A 19,198-nucleotide genomic window follows, 5' to 3' on the forward strand; every position below is an offset into this window, starting at 1 on the left:
GTACTTACATATACTTACTAGCAATTCATATTTTTTCTGTGAATTTTCTGATATATCTTACCAAGTTTCTAATTCATTTATAGATATTCTTCAGATAGTCTGTATTTTTATTATTTGCATATGAATTGCAAATGTTTTTCTTGAAAAACTTATGTCTTGCCTTTTAATTTTATGGGTTTTGGGGGTTTTTTTGCTGTAAGAAGCTTTAATTTTTATTTAGTCAAATTGTTTCATCTTTTACCTATAGTTTCTGAGTTTCGTGAATTACTCTTAAAGGTTTGCTCTTTTGGGGTTTTGCTGCCATTATTTTTTTTTTGTTTTGAAGAATGTGCTCAAACTCTACATTATTTTACAATATACTTTTCTCTCTTTATAGTACATGGTGGGCATCATTAAGCCCAACTAATGTAGATCACATGAATTCATATTAATCTCTACCTAAAAATTTATAATATTAGATATATTTATTTTCTTTAACAATTTTCTCTTTAGGTGGATTTTCAGGCTGTTTAAATATTTTTTGCCATCACAAATGATGTTGCATAGATCCCCACTGATGGTTTTATTTCTACAGGATAGAATCCTCACAGTGGCATAAATGAGCTGTAGATACATTTACTTATATTTTTAAGATACTGACAGATTACTTTCCCAAAAGTTGAGGCAATTCACACTCCTGCCAACAACAAGGAGCAAGTAGACCTGTTCCCCCTGTGTTTAGTAGCATGAAAAGTTGTTGCTTTTTCAAAAATTGCTAATCTGGTTGTTGAAAAATCTTATAGGCATTCTAATTAATCATTGATTTTAACTTCAGTGAGTTGCCTATTTATAACTTTTTTCTGTTTTCCTATCATCTGGCAGTTTACATTCTTAAGCAAAACAGGAAACCGAGAAACCACAAAAGATGAAACTACATATTTAAATAAACCATTGAAGTTTTTTGTATCAAAAGGTAGTTCAAACAGAAATTAAAATATGGAGCCAAAAATATATTGTGACATGAGAAAAAGAAAGCGCTCCCATAAATGAATGAGGAAAAGACAAACAAGTCTGATTATTGTACTGCATCTGGAGAGGAAGGAACATCTCTTCACGTGATGTTACCCTTATAATCTAGAATATGGTCTATAATGATCAAGCACATGTCCAAGGAAGCTATCCTCACAAGTTATTCCAAGGGATTTCCTCTTTGATGCATGATGTTTGTTTATCCCTGGTTTGTATGGAGCACTTCTAATGTGAAACCATTAAGAAGTATTTAAGGAGGGAAGGGTATAGCTCAGTGGTAAAGTGTGTGCTTAGCATGCACAAGGTCCTGCGTTCAATTCCAGTACCTCCATTAAAAATAAAGAAATAAGAGAACAGGCCAAGATGGCGGAATAGAGAACCCATTTGATCATGTGTATGGTCCTTTTATTGTGCTGCTGATTTTGGTGTGTTAGTATTTTGTTGAGATTTTTTAAATTAATGTTCATCAGGAATATTAACGTGTAGTTTTCTTTTCTTGTGTGTTTATCTGCCTTTGGTACCAGGGTGATGCTGACCTTATAAAATAAGTTTGAGAGTGTTCCCTTTGCTTCAAATTTTTGTAAGAGTTTTTTCAAAAACTGGCATTAATTCTTTAAATGTTTGTTGAAATTCACCTGTAAAGCCATCTGATCCTGGGCCTTTCTTTATAGAGAGGTTTTTGATTACTGATTCAGTTTCCTTACTTGTTATCATTCAACCTTTTTACTTGTTACCAATAACAAGCAAGTAACTCTTCATGATTCATACTTAGTAGGTTGTATTTTTCTATGAATTTATCCATTTTCTCTAGGTTGTCCAATTTGTTGGTGTATAATTGCCCATAGTACTCTTATAATCCTTTGTATTTCTGTAGCATCCATTGTAATACCTCCTATTTCAGTTATCATCTTATTTATTTGAGTCCTCTCTCTCTCTTCTTCTCTTGGTAAGTCAAGCTAAAGTTTTTTCAATTTTGTTTACCTTCTCAAAAAACCACTTAATTCTATTGATATTTTCTATTGATTTTCTATTCTCTATTTCATTTATTTCTGCTCTGATTTTTGTTATAGCCTTCCTTCTGCTAAGTTTGGCCTCAGTCTGTTCTTGTTTTTATAGTTCCTTGAGGTATAAGGTTAAGTTGCTTATTTGAAATATTTCCTTTTTTAATGTAAGCATTTATCACTATGAACTTCCCTCCTAGCACTGATTTTGCTACATCCCATTAGTTTTGATATGTGTGATTCCATTTTTATTTGTTTTAAGATTTTTAAACTTCCATTTTGATTTCATCTTTGACCCATCGGTTGTTTAGGAGTGTGTTGTTTAATTTTCACGTATTTGTGAATTTTCCAATTTTCCTCCTGTTAATTGATTTCTAGTTTCACACCACTGTGGTCAGAAAAGATACTTGGTATAATTTCAAAATTTTTAAATTTGCTGAGAGGTGTTTTGTGACCTAGCATGATCTATCTTGGAGAATGTTCTATGTGGTTTGAGAAGAATGTGTATTCTGCTGCTGTTGGATGGAATTTTCTATATATGTCTGTTAAGTCCATTTGGTCTAAACCATTGTTCAAGTCCAGTATTTCCTTGCTGATTTCTGGTCTGGATGATCTATCCATTGTTGAAAGTGGAGTATTGAATTCCTCTATTATTACTGTATTGTTGTCTGTTACTCTTTCAGATTTGTTAGTATTTGCTTAATATAGTTTGGTACTCTGATGTTGGGAGTATATGTATTTACAATTGTTATGTCTTCTTGATGAATTTACCCATTTATCGTTATATAAGGACCTTCTTTTTCTCTTGTTATAGTTTTTGACTTGAAGTCTACTTGTCTGATATAAATGTAGCTACCCCTGTTCCATTCTGATTCCTATTTTATGGAATATCTTTTTCCATTCCTTCACTTTAAGCCTGTGTGTGTCCTTGAAGCTGAAGTGAGTCTCCTGTAGGCAGTATATAGTTAAGTCTTCTTTCAAAATCCATTCAGTCATTCTATGCCTTTTGACTGTAATATAATCCATTTACATTTAAAGTCAAATCCAGGCAGGGCCCTGACGCCTGCATACTCTACCATCGCTGCTAGGTCTTGCCACAGTCACATGGAAGTAGAAGCTGGTGTTGAGAGTTAGGCTAAGTTTATGCAGGTGACACCTGGAGAGGCTAGCTGCAGTTTAGCCCATTGGTACAGGCCAGTGATAAGAAACAGAGCTAGATCTGGGCTCACAATCGTCTCAGGGCCCTGGCTGTCAGCATGCACTTCTGTAGCTGCAGGATCTTGCCACAGATGTACACAGCAATGGAGGCAGGTGGTGGGCATCAGGCCAGTGGCATGCAAGTAACAAAGCTGAAGGGGCTAGCCCCAAGCACACACACAAAGGTGGGGGTCAGCTGAAGGGATCTATACTGATGTCTTGAACTCACACACAGCCACAGAAGACTGAGAAGGCTGCCAGCACAGGTCCTGGATTCCCTTGAGGGTGAGGGTTGGAAGAGTATGGAGGGAGCCAGGAGAGACTCAGATGGTTGACATCAGTGAACACAAATAACTGTAGGGCAAAAAAATGGTGAAATCTACAGAAGTCCAAGGCAGCTTTGCTGGCTGCTGTTTTCTTCAGTGGGGAAACTGCTGGGATGCTCTGCAGAGCAGGTCTCTGGGAACCACCACTGTTGTTCCGACAGCGTGGCTGAAACTGGTAGCCTCTGCTTTCCTTCTTTGTTCCTAGCCAGCACGTCTCAACTTTGCTGGTTTCTGGATGGGGTGAACTCAAAGTGGTTCCTTCATGCCATGCCCTAAAGGCTGGGGAAGCTAATGGCTCACCCTACTCTCTCTTTCCCAGGGAGGGAACTCTTTCTAGCTGGAGAGTTCCCTCTAGGCACTGAGCACTGCTGGCTTTTTGCTAGGGCTGCCATAACAAAGTGCCACAGACTGGGTGTCTTCAACAGCAAAAATTTATTTTCTCAAAGTTCTGGAGGCTGGAAGTCTAAGATCAAGGTGTCAACAGGGTCAGTTTTTTCTGAGGCCTCTATTTTTGGCTTATAGATGCCCGTCTTCTCCCTGTGTCTTCTCATGGTCTTCCCTCTGTGGATGCCTGCAGTCCTGATCTCTTCTTATAAAAACATCACACTTATCAGATAAAGGCCCACCCTAGTAATCTCATTTTCATTCAGTTATCTCTTTAAAGACCCTATGTCCTAATAGAATCACACTCTGAAGTTCTGGGGGCTTAGACTTCAACAAATGAATGGGTGAGGGAAAAGAACACAATTAAGCCCATAACACAGGAAAAGTTAGTTACGTATCTTGTGGATTTTCAAGTCATAGGTTCCTGTGGGGAAAAAAATCTGAAGTGGATGCCATGCAGCAAAAAGAAACAGAATCACAAACTGAACATACAGAGCCTGAGGGCAAGAAAAGGCAGGTGGTGCAGGTCCTTTGGGTGGGCTGGATCACAGGTTTTCAACAATGAATGAATGACAAAGCATCTTCTGCTCCCAGGGCTCGGGCACCTTGACTCCTGGACTACAGCATATCAGAAAATAGAAGCAAAGCAGCAGCATTCTAATCTGAATGTTTGCCAATCTGAAATGTCTAGTATTTAGTTTGACAATTTGGCCTTTGAGTGTGATCTAGGAATACAGGTCCACTCAAGGATCAACTTCTCTCAAGCTAGGAGTACCGCAAATCAGGAAAGCATTGTCCATGTCCTGAGAGTCTTGGAAGAGCCATCATAGAGGAACAGAAGCTGCACTGACAGAAAAAGCCGTCTGGGTCAAGGGTGCAGTGCGGGCTCAGGGCCTGAACAACACTCACCTGGATGCTCCAGAGCCAGTCAAACAACGCTTCCCCATTAACCTTACCCACATCTCCTTAATTCCATCCCCACCAACCCGCCAAGGCAATGGCACCTCATTCAAACAACTTGCTTCACTGAAATCCAATTTGAGGCTGGGTTAGGGGTAACGTTAAGGAATCTCTCTCTTCCAGCTAAGCACACATATGTGTTTCTCCCAAGGTTTGCTTTTGTGAAGCAGAACAAGCTGTAGTGGATCTTCTAGGAAACGGTGATGTCAGTACCAGGAAAAAGTGAGTTCTAGTAAATTTCAAAGGTAGAAAGTTTTCTACGAACGAGTACATCAATGCCTGACTCAGTTATATGGAAGTAAGAAAAGCTCCCAGGTGTCAAAGGCCCCGGGACCAACATCACTCTGCAGGGAAGGAGACATGCCTTCTCATTTTGAGAGATTTAAAGAAGCTTGTTTGCCTTATAGGGTATTGTTTTTCAGTTCTATAAACTAAGCATTAATAAGCAATCACTCTGTCCCATAACAAACACCTTCCATTTGAGGGAAAGAATAGCTCTTTCCAGTATCCCTGAAATTATTCTAGTACAGTTTATCACTTCCTGGGCCCTGGTTACCCAAGCGGCTCAGTCTGTTCTAACGGGACATTAAGCATTGAAGGCAGAGTTACTCACCCCATGTTTACTAGAGGTTTGAAGTTGAAATCATCTCCAAACTTTGCTACATGTTGTTAAATTGTTCAAGTTGCTAGATTCTATTCTCAACTGTCCTGGCTCCTGCAACCTAATCCACATCTTGTGCCAACTAAAGCTCACCACAGAGATGGTCAGTCTTTGTCTAGAATCTCTAGAAAGCAAGAAATCAGGATGTTATGGGGGTTTTTTAATGGTTTTATTTTTTACCAAAGTAACAAATTTTAATATATGGGACTAACCGTAGCTTAATACAACATCTGTTTGTCATCTTTCATGTATATATCTCCCATCCCCTTTTCAAAGTACCTGCTCACACTCAGAGGAGGTAGTAGATGCTATAAGCACCAGAGTCCCCATTTTTCAAAGAGAAAAATACAGTTTAGACCAAATAATTTACCACATAAATGCACTGAATCATTGACAAAGTCAGAAACAGAATCTAGGACAATCTAGATATTTCATATTTCATGCCTGCTCCATCCATCAGCTTTCAGTCCTCTCCCTTTATCCTCTCAAAGCTCAAAAATATCACAAATTCCACACAAAACTCAGTGCTCCAAGTAATGCTGGCCATGAGAAACTCTCTACTTTTCCCTCTTCTCTGCCTAGCTTAAGGGGAACATGAGGGCACATAAAATATTTTCTTTTCTTTTCACAAGAACAAGCCATTCTTTACCTGTTGAATCATTTTTACACCCAAGGAACCACTCTCAGCTCCACAGAACCTCTGATCCTAGCTCCTTCCTAAACTAGGTTGAAAGCAGTCAATACTGATATCATGACTTCCACAGGATTATATTACACAATATGATTACTATTTCTCAGTTGGAATTAAAAGAATTAAATTCATTAAATTTAATTTTAATTTTAAAAATTTCCTCCTAAGAAACAGATTTCACAAGAAATAAAAGTGTTGAGCACTGCCACCTGGAACAGAGACCACCCACCCTATCCTAGGTCGATGGACGATCACCAATCAAGAAGACACCTCAGAAAGGAAGAGCTGTGGTCACGTGAGCTCACAGCGGGGAGAATCTCAGGCTAAACGTTTCAGGAGAATGCAGCTGCTCTGAGATGACAGAAGCCCCCAAGAGGCCTATCTGCTCTGTTACATGACACAGAGTCAGCTTCTAAGCCTGTGTGTATATCAATGTCAGCACCATAAGGAATAGGAGCCTCTGGAAATGCCCAATTCATTACAGTCACCAGAGTGTGTACTCTGTGCATCCATAAGAAAAGGTTAACCAAAAATAAAGCAAGCATTTATAAACAAATGCTTTTATCATTCATTCGATCCACAAACACTACTGAGTGGCTAAGACATTCCAGACACAGCAAATGCCAAAATGAATAAAATCTCAAACCCGAGAAATTAACAGTGGACATTTTTAGAAAACCAGAAAGCCCCCTTGACTCAAGATTATCTGCTTTCCCTGTTGGCCTGAGGCTGGCACCTGGGTCCTTCCCTTTGGTAAGTACTGCCACCCCAAGGCCTCTCTTTCAGAAAGCAAACACCCAGGACAGGGACCCTATCAAGCTCCCATCCTCAGCTTCAATGTATTCCTCAGTTTATCAGATACATTTTTCTTGTGCCAGGGAAAATTTGACATGCTATTATGAGGAGGGAACTTTTTTTCTTTTAAAAAAAGATGAGGTGGGGTGGTTAGATAGGGAAAGTGGCAGGAACCAGGGAGACCGCAACTGTTCAATAATATTCAAGGATGACAAGCAATGTTGACATGCTGAATCTACCTGAGACAAACTTGCATCAGACATCACAGGGCTTCAGCTTCTTAATCTGCCTTTTCCTAGACATCAGATTAAGTGGACTTCCCTCTGCAGCTCTGACACGTACAGATGACTGTATGACACTGGCCTCAAACACATAAGTTAACAGCAAATCACTGATTTTTCTGCAGCTAGCCTGTAATTACAAATGTACACATTCATCAACTAGACAAAATTTACAACTGGCTGGTGGCCCTTCAGCACCACAGAATGTAACTAAAGGGAGATAGTAAAGAGTCCAGCCTTCAGAAGCACAGCCTGCAGCAGAAGGCAGGACTCAGGCAAAATATGCATGGCAGAAGACAGCCACGGCCAGCAGGATGATGCCGTTGATGTTCACTACCATCCGCCACAGAGGCTTCTCCGACGTGTCTGTCATCTTCAGCTTCAAGGCTGCCTCCTCCTCCTTTGTCATTTTGGGGCCCTTCTGCTGGTCCAGGCCACAAAACAGGTCATAGGCCTTCCTGAAGCATCCTTTTTTCTCCTCAGGAACTTCTGTGTCACGGGAAAGGAATAAACGGATTATTAGCTACAGAAGCAGGAGGCTCCTCACTCCTTCCTAGAAGAGAGATCTGAGCTTTGAGGAAGGCATTTAGTGAAGGCTTTAGTAAAGTGGTCTTGCTGTTGGAGGAGTAACTTTTTAGGGCTTGCAAATAGGCTCTGAGCCATAAATCACCTATTTCAATGGTCTCCTCTGGGGCTTCCTGAATGTCCTCCTCTTCTGCATCCAGATCAATACGCTCCTCTTTGCTGTTACGCAGGCTCCAACACAGGCGGTAGAGCTGTGGAGAAAGCAGAACAGGTTAGCAGAAAGACCCAAATAGTGTCTTGGGCCAAGAGGTGGGGGGAACAAAGAGATGTACATCAAGAAAGGAAAAGGAATGTGGTCTCTTAATACCAGCAAGAACACAGATTATACTTCCTGTCCACAGCACTATCTCTAAGTACGCTGGGAACTTAGATACAAACCACACACTTGTACACACCACCCCCTATGATATGTGCATATTGAGAGGCTAAGAGATTGCCTTGAATATAGAAATGTTTCGAGTGAATGATCTCTTGTTACATATGATAAGTGAATTTGTTCTTTTTAACACTGATGCTGGGAAATAAGGCTAGATACCCATTTATCCAGACCAGCAGTGTAAGGTCAGATTTTTTTGTCCTATATTATGGGGGGAGAATCGTAGACTCGTGAGCCATTTAGAACAGGGAAGAGCTGGAGGTGCAGTTTCCACTGACGTGAAACCAGAAGCTACTTCACTTCAAGAGGAAGCCTGGAACTAAATGTGCTTGGGGCTGCAACTTTCCTGTTTTGTTTTGGTTTTTTTACATTTTTTTATTGAGTTACAGTCATTTTACAATGTTGTGTCAAATTCCAGCGTAGAGCACAATTTTTTAGTTATACATGAAAATACATATATTCATTGTCACATTTTTTTTCAATGTAAGCTACCACAAGATCTTGTATATATTTCCCTGTGCTGTACAGTATAATCTTGTTTATCTATTCTACATTTTGAAATCCCAGCCTGTCCCTTCCCACCCCTCGCCCCCTTGGCAATCGCAAGTTTGTATTCTATGTCTATGAGTCTGTTTCTGTTTTGTATTTATATTCTTTTTTTTTTTTTTTTAGATTCCACATATGAGCGATCTCATATGGTATTTTTCTTTCTCTTTCTGGCTTACTTCACTTAGAATGACATTCTCCAGGAACATCCATGTTGCTGCAAATGGCTTTATGTTGTTGGTTTTTATGGCTGAACAGGGGGCTGCAATACTTTCAAAGATTGAGACATCAAGAAGGAATGAATACAACAAAAAGAAAGCCTAGGACCCATTTGGCCAATAACCATGATAGTGGTTCTGCTGCTATAAAAACAGTCTTTGTTTGACATAAATGTTGGTCACAGCTTTGAAAATTTGGCAGTGAGGTTGAAGGTCTCTTAGGGATTCCATAATTCCCTATAGTTGTGTATGCATGAGAAAGGGGTCAACAAAACCCTTTCTCCTTCTCTATAAATGTAATTTTGGGTTCACTCTTTAGCTGTGTTCTTTGGAAACCTGGAAAGAGTAGGATGTCAGCTGAATTGGGTTACCAGACTATATTGCTTATGGTAAAAGTAACCCATAATTGGTAACTTCATCTGCATTGGGAGGGCTGTGAACATATCCTAAACCAAGGGCAACCTCTAGAGCTAAAGAAGAGTACTTGCCCCTTTTGAAGTCGTGAATCAATTGGAATTTGATAGCGTTTGAAATTTCTTAAATTCTATGGTCAACTGTTTGGAGGTTTAATTGGAAAAAAATAAAATAAAGGGTAAGTTGTACTTCAGATTCCCCTGCGCATGGTGATTTTTATAACCAGGTATGTTCCTTGCTGGGATCCCTGGAAGCTATGACCAGGAGACCATTACAAGAAATATACATTTCTATCTGGGACATGAGCACCCAAATCAGGGTGGCCCCTGTGCCTGCCCATTGATCTCACTCCCTTGCACCTGAGCTGTCCCCTGGGGAGCAGGATCCAGAGAGAAAAGCCCCTGGACTGAAATGTCGCCTGGCATGAGGACTCCTGCTGAAGACACAATCTTGATATTGCTCTGCTGGCAAACCGTGTTTTCTGCCCCGTATCCTTCTACATGAGACCAATGGCAAGGATGACCTATTTTAGTCAGGTGAGTATGAGATGTCTGATTGAGGCAAGGGCAACCCAGATGGGTGTTGCAGCAGGCACATGAAACCAGGCCAGAACAGGTCTCCCAAATGGATACTCACATGCACATCTGGAATGGGCTTGGAGAAAAGGGAGACAGCCAGGATGATGATGATCGAAATGACAAAGAGGATGATGGCAAAGTACAAGTAGTGCACACCACAGATAATCTTGGGACAGTTGCTGGGCTCCATGCAGCTCCCGGTTCCATAGGCAAACTCGGTTATCATACGGGACACCCCGATCAAAAATCCTATGATCAGTCCCCAAAAGGCTCCCTGTGAAAGAAAACCCTTGGGTTAACAAACGCTGAATACAGAAAAGGGTGGTGCCTTTGTTGGGGGAGAGAGGTGAAAGAACAATGGTGAGAGAAGTGACAGCTCTGGGATCTGAAACAGGAATGCTGGAGTTCAGGATGGGCTAGGAGTGTTACACCAGGCTGTCAGGGGGTGTGTTTACCGGGGGTAAGTTTACCACGTTGCACTCCCTTTGTGTTGCTGATGCCTAGCCCCATGCTGGCATCTGGAAGTATCTGCCAGGTGAATAAATGAATAAGGAAAAACAAAGAGGTGTTCCCCACTTGTCCCCTATACATTTATTCAGTCAAAAAATTACTTCTTGACTTTAGTTTGTGTGAATAGTATGGATAAAACTTGCTTAGGTTTTCCTTCTCTTTTGGCAATTCCTTTAGTCTTTATTCTCAAGAGGCTCTTGAAAAGTCTGGCATCTTGTGACATTTTCCTCAAGATCTGGAGTCACCCCTCAGCAAACAGAGTCCCAAAAATCACTTTGCAGTCTCTCCATGCTACGATTCAGAGACCTAGGCCAGGGCTTCTCACCCTCAGCACTGTGACATTAGGGCTAGATAATTTTTTGTTGGGGGTAGGGGGCAGGGGGCTGTCTTGTGCACTGTAGACTGTTTAGCAGCCTCCCTGGCTTCCACCCATTAAATACCAGTAGCATTCCCCAAATCATAACAATCAAAAATGTTCCCAGACATTGCCAGATGTCCCCTGGGGAAGGGCACAATCACCCCGAGTTGAGAGCCATGATGATCTATAAATTCTTAGCCTTACTGTTTGAAAGCCCTGGTCCATTGCTGAATTGAGTCAGCCTGCGGCCCACTGCAATACCCAGCTGGGCTTCTAGCCACACTTTCCTAATTTGCATTTCAGAAATCTCCCAGTGAACCAGCTCCTGCCAATCTCAACTGAAACGTATCCCATGAACCTGTGCCCATTTCTCTAACCTGCTGAGATCACTTGCAGTTTTATTTCTGGTTCCCAAGGCCACTCATCTGTGCACCCAGTTTTGTGTCACAGCATATCTGGACTATGTTCCTAACGGCAAAGAGTAGATGAAGAAGGGCATGTGTTGGGACTTATGTACCTCAAAGCTGGGTCACTCCAGTGCAGTGTTTCCCTGATATATATCTGTCTCTGCCCTGTTGGAAGAAAGGGGGTGTCTAGCCAAAACTATGTCACTATTTATGTTGTTTCAGACAGTCAGCTACATAGTTAACACCCCCACTTCTTCCCAACCCTCCCCAGGCATGGAGATGGTTGGATACAGAGATGACTAAGCAACATCCAGTCAGAAGCCATATCCAAAGATATCATGGTGCTTCAAAATCTTCCACAATGTCCCACTGATGACCTAAATTCTTTAGCCTGGCTTTCAAAAGGGCCATGCCTAGTCCAAACTTAACCTGCTTTTCCAGCTGAGTCTTCCATTATACACACACACACACACACACACACACACACACACACACACAAACTCTCTCAGCAGGTGAGATTCCTGACAGGCCCTCACCCTCATCCCTATCCTGCTAGGGTACCACAGCTTGGCCCTTCTCTGGGCCCTGAAAAGTACTGGCTAGAAAGTCAAGATCACTGCAGAACCAAGGAGGTAGCCTATGCTAGGACTTCCTCTGGAGTTGCCACCCAGGGGCTACAAACTTCCCGGGGAGTGTCATGCAGTTGGGTCAAATCATCAAGATTTAATGAAAAATGGTCACCATTAGTTGGGAATTAGTTTGAAACCTGCAAGAAGGAGAAGACAGAAGTCTGAGAGAATGTGAACCCAGGAGAGCCCCATGGTCCCTGGAGGCTTTTTCATATAAACCCTTAGCAGCACATTCATTCCTGCTTAAGATCTCTGGGAAGCAGAATGCCTCCCACACAGAATATGCAAATTCAGAAGGGAATTTCTATGCCAGAATGACTTTGCTGGACATGCATGTATGATACCTACCTGCTCATTGACTCTCTTGCAGAAAATAGCAAGCAGGAAGACAGCCGCAATGGGTGGTCCCAAGTAACTGGTGATGGACTGGATGTAGTCGAAGAGCTGCCCACTTTGTGCTGACTGCACAATGGGCACCCAGGCGATGCTGATGCCAATCAGCACCAGGATGAACAATCTGAAATCAAAGCCCCCACAACAGGTGTCAACAAACGGCCCTACATGAATAAATACATATCACTATGAATCATATAGATATATATAACTAGCAAGCATACATGCACACATAAACATTGATAGATAGATAGATAGATAGATAGATAGATAGATAGATAGATAGATAGATAGAAAGATAGAAAGAAAGTTTTACATGACCACAGCAAGGAAAAATAATTAGCAAATTCATCCTTGAGGGTCTTTTCTTCTATATTCTGCCCCTTCAGGAAAGTCATCCATGCCCACAAGTAAATGAAATGCACTTGATATTCAACAGCAACCTCAATCTAGTCCCCACTGGGAGAGAATCCCACTTTGAAAGGCAGTAGAGTATAGGAACAAGGGTATGGACTTTGCAGCCAATGGTCCTGGATTCAAGTTCTTATTCCCTCTGTGTGACACAGGACACCTTGCTTAACCTCTATAAGTTTCAATTTCTCCATCTGTAAACTGGGAATAATATGACCAACCTTACAAGGCTGGAATAAGGGTTAGCTGTAGTAAAATGCTTGGCAAATTGTAGGCACTCAATAAATAGTAAGGACCCTAATTTTTATTTTCTCTTCCCTTTCCTTCTTCTCTGTCTTCATAATAAAGTTAAAAACACAAGCTAAGAAGAGTTGACAAAGGAACCATCGAGATAGAGTGGGACACTACCAGGTGTTTTCAGCTCTCCTCCTTTTTGAGTTTCACTTCAAGTCCTGAAAAGACTGGAGGGCTCCTTACAACCTCCTGATTCAACTGGAAAAAAGGCTGTGATTCTCTTGCCTCTCTTACTTGAATGTAAGACCAGAGTTTTAAACTAACCTTTGCAAAGCAGTGTTTTTGCTCACATATTCCTCCCTCTAAAATGCTTTCCCACTGCTTCTCATTTGTCCAGGTCCCATCCACCATTTTGGACGCAGGTCAGGGCCACCCCCACCAGGAGCCTTCCCCAACTACTGCATGGCACACTCATCTCTCCCGCCTCTGAGACTGTGACTGCACTTACAGGTCCCACAGCAAACTTTGGAACTGTTTCATGTAACTGTAAGCTCATCTAGAACAGGGACAAACCCCGGGGCAGCAGACACTGGATGCACAAAAAATGTAAGGCCCGATATAATCTCAGGGCCAAGAGGTCCAGCCCTGAGCAAAGCAAATGGTTTTCTTCCCGTGTTGCATCTTGAGCCTTATAAATAGCAGAAAACTCCAGTAAACTTCTTTCTAAGGAAAATCCAGTCAGGGAAATGGTGCTGCTTCCTGCGAAGCAGAGTGGTAGACCCCGACCCTGTCAGACCTCCCCTGGGTGCCAGGTGTCTCGTCACCTGAGTAGCCTATTTTCCTTTCCTTCCTTTGCCCTAATCTTGCTCGTGAGACTTACGAGGTGGAAGCCCATACCCCTCCTGCACTCACTGGGAAACTTTCCCTCGACTGACATCCCAGGGACTTTTCCCCTGCCCTGAGGAGGTGGCCTGCCTTAGCCCCATGGAGAGACACAGCAGAGCTTCTTCTAGCCCTCTGTCCAGGGCATCTGCTCCGTGGATAATCACAATAATGGGCACCTCTGACCCATGTATCAGTGTTTCCTGCCTTCAGTATCCTGTTGTGCCTATTAGCCCATTTGGCAATAACAAATGTGCACACAGCCTGGTGTTTTAGACTTCACAAAGCATGTTCACAGAAACAGTATCACCTGACCCTCACAATGGTCCTGCCAAGGGTCAAGGCATCAGAGGCATGTGGGCCTAAAAGGTGTCCAGTGAGAAGAGCTGCTATAGGCAGGGCTGAGGAAGACAGCGTGGGACAGTATAAAAAGCATCAGACAAGGACTCAGTTGGCTGTGGGTTCCAGTCCTGGCTCTGCTGCTGTCCAGGCTTCCTGGATTTAGGCAGGATGAGCCTCATTTTGTTCACTGATAAACTGAGGGCTAGATTAAATGATCTCTGATGTCATTTCACACTCCAGAAGGGCATTGTTTGATGCTCTCCAGTTTAAATGCCACTGAAAACAAATGTAACTAGCCTCAGAGGTTGTTCCCAATCTACGCAGGCATCTACCAGTCTTCCCCAGCTTGAGGGAAACTCTCTGATCATTCAGGCCTTCATGCAGCACAGCAGGGGGAGCTGCATTTACCTTCCTGCAATCATGAGCTCTTTCTCAGACGCTCTCTTCCGGACCTTTGTGTAGATGTCCATGGTGAAGAGGGTGCTGGCACTGTTGAAGATGGAGGTCAGGGAGCTCATCAGAGAGGCCAACATGACCGACAGCATCAGGCCTCGCAGTCCTGGAAGAGAAGGAGGTTCTGAGTGGCACACACAGCACCTCGGCTCTTTTGTGCTCAGTGTGAGGACTCAAGGCTTTTTGCTTCCTGAAACCATGCCATGTTCTCTGACTTATCTCCCCAGAAAGATTAGAAGTTTTAAGGAATAGACTGTGGCTTTAAATTATACTGTGTAAAGTCCATAGCAGTCAACAAAGAGCTAGGGACAATGCATACATGAGGTAAATGCATTGCAACTGGATGATGATGGTGGTGATGGTGGAGATGCTGCTGATGGTGTGTGTGTGTGTGTCCATCCAAGAGGACTTTTATAAGCTCTCTTACTAGAAAGATTCATGATACAGAAGAAATATTTAAACTAAGATTCAAAAAATGAGGTTCTCAAGAAAGTAAAAAGATAGCCCATAGAATGGGAGAAAATATTTACATATACCTAATAAGGGTCTATTATATGGAACATATAAAGAATTCTAACAACTCAATAATAAAAAGACAACCCAATTTAAAATGGGCAAAGGATCTAAATGGACACTTCTCCAAAGAAGATAAAGTAGCTAATAATCACATGAAAAGCTGCTCAACATCAGGGAAATTCAAATCAAAACCACAATAAGATACTATTTATAGCCCCCCAGGGAGACTATAATTTTTAAAAAGACAGATAATAACAAGTACAGGTAGTAATGTGGAGAAACAGGAACCCTCATACATTGCTGGCAGTGAAATACAATGGTATAGTCACTGTGGTAAATAGTTACTCAAACAGTTAAACAAAGAGTTAACATATGACCCATCAATTCCACTCCTAGGCATCTACCCAAGAGAAACAAAAACCACATGTCCATACCAAAACTTGTACCTGGATGTTCATAGCAGTATTATTTATAATAGCCAAAAAGTGGAAACAATGCAGTGTCCATCAACTGATAAATGGATAAACAAAATGTGGTGTATCCATCCAATGAAGTATTATTGTAAAAAGGAATTAAATACTAATTCATGCCTACAACATGGATGAACCTTGAAAACATTATGCTAAGTGAAAGAAGCCAGAAACAAAAAGACAAATACTGTATGATCCCATTTATATGAAATGTCCAGGGTAAGCAAATACATAGAGACAAAAAGTGGGTTAGTGGTTGGTTGCCTAGGGCTGGCGGTGGTTAGGGTGAAATATGGAGTGATTGCTAATGGGTTCAGGATTTCTCTGGGGAGTGATAAAAATTTTCTAACATTGATTGTGGTGAGGTTTCACAACCCTGTGAATATACTAACCAAGGAGAGCACAAGGTTGTCCCTACTGAGGCTAGAAGGCCAGGCCACGCTGAAGGCCCACCTACCACTGAGAGTACAGTCCCAGAAGCAGAAGTAACCTTAGGGGTCACCTAAGGTCTACCATCCATCTGATACACGAATCCCTTCCACATTACTTCTGCCTAAATCCTCCGGCAACAGGAATCTGCTGCCTTTTGGACAGTCCCGATTAGGCAGACATCTGCCTCTTGACAGCCTCAGACACTGTCCTTACACTACCCAACGGAAGTGGTCTTACCACTTTACCACCCTTCACATACTCAAAAGACAACTCGCATTCTCTTGAATTCCCTTTTCTTCAAGCTAAACATCTTCAGTTTCTTGTAATATTCCTGTGTAAGAGAACTTGACATATATCTCTGTTTAACTTCAGCTTATTAGATTTGAGTCAATATTCCTGCTTCTTGAAATCTCTTTGGAACATATCATTCCTCTGGGTGTTGTTATCTGTAAATAATTTTATAGTTTCACCTTCATCTACAGCCTCACAAGAAGAAAAGCAAAGGTTGCCTATTCAAATTATTTTGTCATTTGTTAGGAAGTCTTTTTTGATGGCTCTTCTTGAGTGTGTATCATGCAGACCACACATAATTGGAGATATAGAAGGAATTATAAAGGTCATCTTTATATTTCTCACCTCTCATTTTTCAGTGAATAAAACAAAGGTCTATTTCAAGCAGCCCTAGTTCTGCCATTCACTCGGGGTTACTTCACCAGTTAATTGCTAAGCTGGGATGGATTTCTCCCTTCTGCACCACACCCTTATCAAACTCACATTCCTTCACTCACTCAACAAATATTTGTTGAACATAATTTTACAGGGGTCTAGGCAAGAAATAGTGGTATATCAGAGTGGCGTGATGGAGGTAACAAGAGAAGGAGGTAGACGAATATGAGAGATATTTAAGAGATAAAATGGACAAAATTGGGTGATGGATTAGTGGGGGAATATTTACTGGTTGAGTGAAGGAGACCGAATCAAAAAGGAACAGCTGGAAAGGATGGGGGGGGGAGACAAACAAGAGAGGATAGTGTTACGGAATCCAAGAGAAGGGAATAACTCAAGAAAGATGAGTGATCAATAATGCCAAGTGCTACTGAGGGATGAATGGAAAATATTCATTTGATCTAACATAGGGAGGTCATAGGGGAATTTGGTGTTTACAGAAGCCAGATTCCAGCCGAAAGTGAGGAATGGCAATGGTACACGTAAACACAGCACTTCATTGTCCTATGTGCCACGCTGCTTTCTGTCATGCACAAGCCACTCCAGCACAGTGTTCAGAGCTACAATCCTCACCCAGGATCTGCAGTCTAAGGAAATAGCATAAACACCCCTACAGAGGCCAGTGTAATCTCAGCCAGAACTCTAACAGAGCCATTTGATTCTTGCTAATTGCAACCTCAATTAATGAGCAGCCCAGCTCAGGGGAATAGTTAACCATTACTCCCATTTTTATAGAGGTTGAAGGCAAAGGGTTTGCCCAAGGTCAAATATCCAGTCTGTTGTTTTAAAAAAGAAAATTCCAAATTCCTCAATTCCAGCCTTGAGCAGGAGTGAACCATGCCAGACACTGAATTCCTGCATGGCCCTGGAAAAGTCACTTTCTCTCCATAGGCCTCAGTTTCCCCAACTGTAAAATGAGCAGATTTGACTAGATGATCTCCATGTTTTCTTTCAGTAATAAAATTTTATGTTTATTCTAAATTTTCCTGATCAATATCTTTGAATTTTTGGTCTCCTGAGACCCCCTAACCTAACAAGATTTGCATCCCTTGAGCCAGAATTAGACTTTTCTTCAACATGAAAATGAAAGGTAACCCCACAGGTCTACTCCAAAACTCTAACTATTCTGGACTCTATTCACTCTCCTAGGATAACTCACTCTCTATAGTGAGAAGACCCCTGCATCCCATCTACTTACTGCCTGGAACCTCCTCATTCTAGAGCTAAAATCACTCTTTGCTTTTCTCTCCATGTTCTTCCTTGAAACAGCTTAGAAGTCCATTCATTCTCCAGGTAAAACGCCACTTAGTTCAAACCTTCATGTTAATGTCTGCTGACCTTCAAAAAGCCTTCTGAATGAGCATGGAAAAGTTGTGGTTTTCCCCAACACATTTTCAGATCATCTCTTTTCCAAGCCTGACGGATGGGCGAGTACCACGACTCATAGAGCCCAACCAAGCCAGATGTCCTCTTTCCACTAAGGGAGGACATGTTCAAAAACTGAGGATACCTGGAATGAGGCTTTCCCTACCAGCTCCCAGGCTCAGAAGCGGCTTTGCCCCAGAAGGCCCACAGACATCTATGCAGAGTCCAAGCCAAATCAGTCTGCCAAGAAAGACTCCACCAGAAAGGACAACTCTCACCATTGGGCATGAGCTCCACCACCAAGGTCGGGTAGGCGATGTTCGTACAGCCAACCTTGGTGCCGCAATATTTCTCACATTCTGAGGGGACGGTGCAGGCAACTTTGTCTGGAAAGGGATGAAGAGTCATGTCAACATCAAGAAAATACTTCTAAGTTTCACCTTCTTACAATAAGGCTTCAAACAGGACATTCCTGCACACGGCCCTGCCATGGTTCCACAAAGAGTGCAGCTCCTGCAGAGCAATTCTATGCCACCCCTACCCCGCCACCCCTAAAGGGCCTGACCATCCCAAGCTCTGACTAGGGAGGAAAGACAGTTCCTGGGCAGAGGAGGGAGAAGCAAAGAAATGCTCAGGGTAGGAAAGGAGAGGGCATGGTCTTTAGACTTTAGCTAAAGTCTGCAGCTCAGCAGTAACTATTTTCTTGTTTCTCCTGAAGATCACAGTGACTTGTGGCTGCTAATTTCGAGGTTTTGTTTTAAGCAGCTCTTGCAAGTAGGGTTGAATGCTCAGACCCAGAGGAATTCCCCAGTGGGAGGGCTGTGGGGTAGTACTTCCAAGATGTGGAAAATCTGGCATAGAGATAGAAAGGCAGTAGCCGGGGAGGGGAACATGATCTAGAGACTTGGTGAGAATTCTAGAAACTTCTATAGACTTCAGATCTACAAGCATTTATTAGGTACCTACTGTAGGTATATCATTTAGCACTGCCCCAAACAGCACTGATTCATCACAGCACCATCTCAAATATGTACATGTGTGTTACATCC

At 42.1% G+C, this 19,198-nt stretch overlaps 1 protein-coding gene across 1 annotated transcript in view; it reads right to left on the reverse strand.

Annotated features, from left to right (window-relative positions):
* Positions 1-5,684: 5,684 nt before the first annotated feature.
* Positions 5,685-19,198, reverse strand: part of SLC5A1 (solute carrier family 5 member 1) — a 46,085-nt gene continuing 32,571 nt past the window's right edge. The window contains exons 10-15 of the mRNA XM_006218020.4: positions 18,428-18,535; positions 14,596-14,746; positions 12,274-12,442; positions 10,080-10,295; positions 7,975-8,080; positions 5,685-7,793 (exon numbers count right to left, since the gene is read on the reverse strand). Coding sequence (XP_006218082.1) covers positions 7,576-7,793; positions 7,975-8,080; positions 10,080-10,295; positions 12,274-12,442; positions 14,596-14,746; positions 18,428-18,535 — 968 coding nt within the window. The 3' untranslated portion in view covers positions 5,685-7,575. The remainder of the gene's footprint in view (positions 7,794-7,974; positions 8,081-10,079; positions 10,296-12,273; positions 12,443-14,595; positions 14,747-18,427; positions 18,536-19,198) is intronic.

The sequence above is a fragment of the Vicugna pacos genome, chromosome 32 (assembly GCF_048564905.1).
Source record: "Vicugna pacos chromosome 32, VicPac4, whole genome shotgun sequence".
NCBI lineage: Eukaryota > Metazoa > Chordata > Mammalia > Artiodactyla > Camelidae > Vicugna > Vicugna pacos.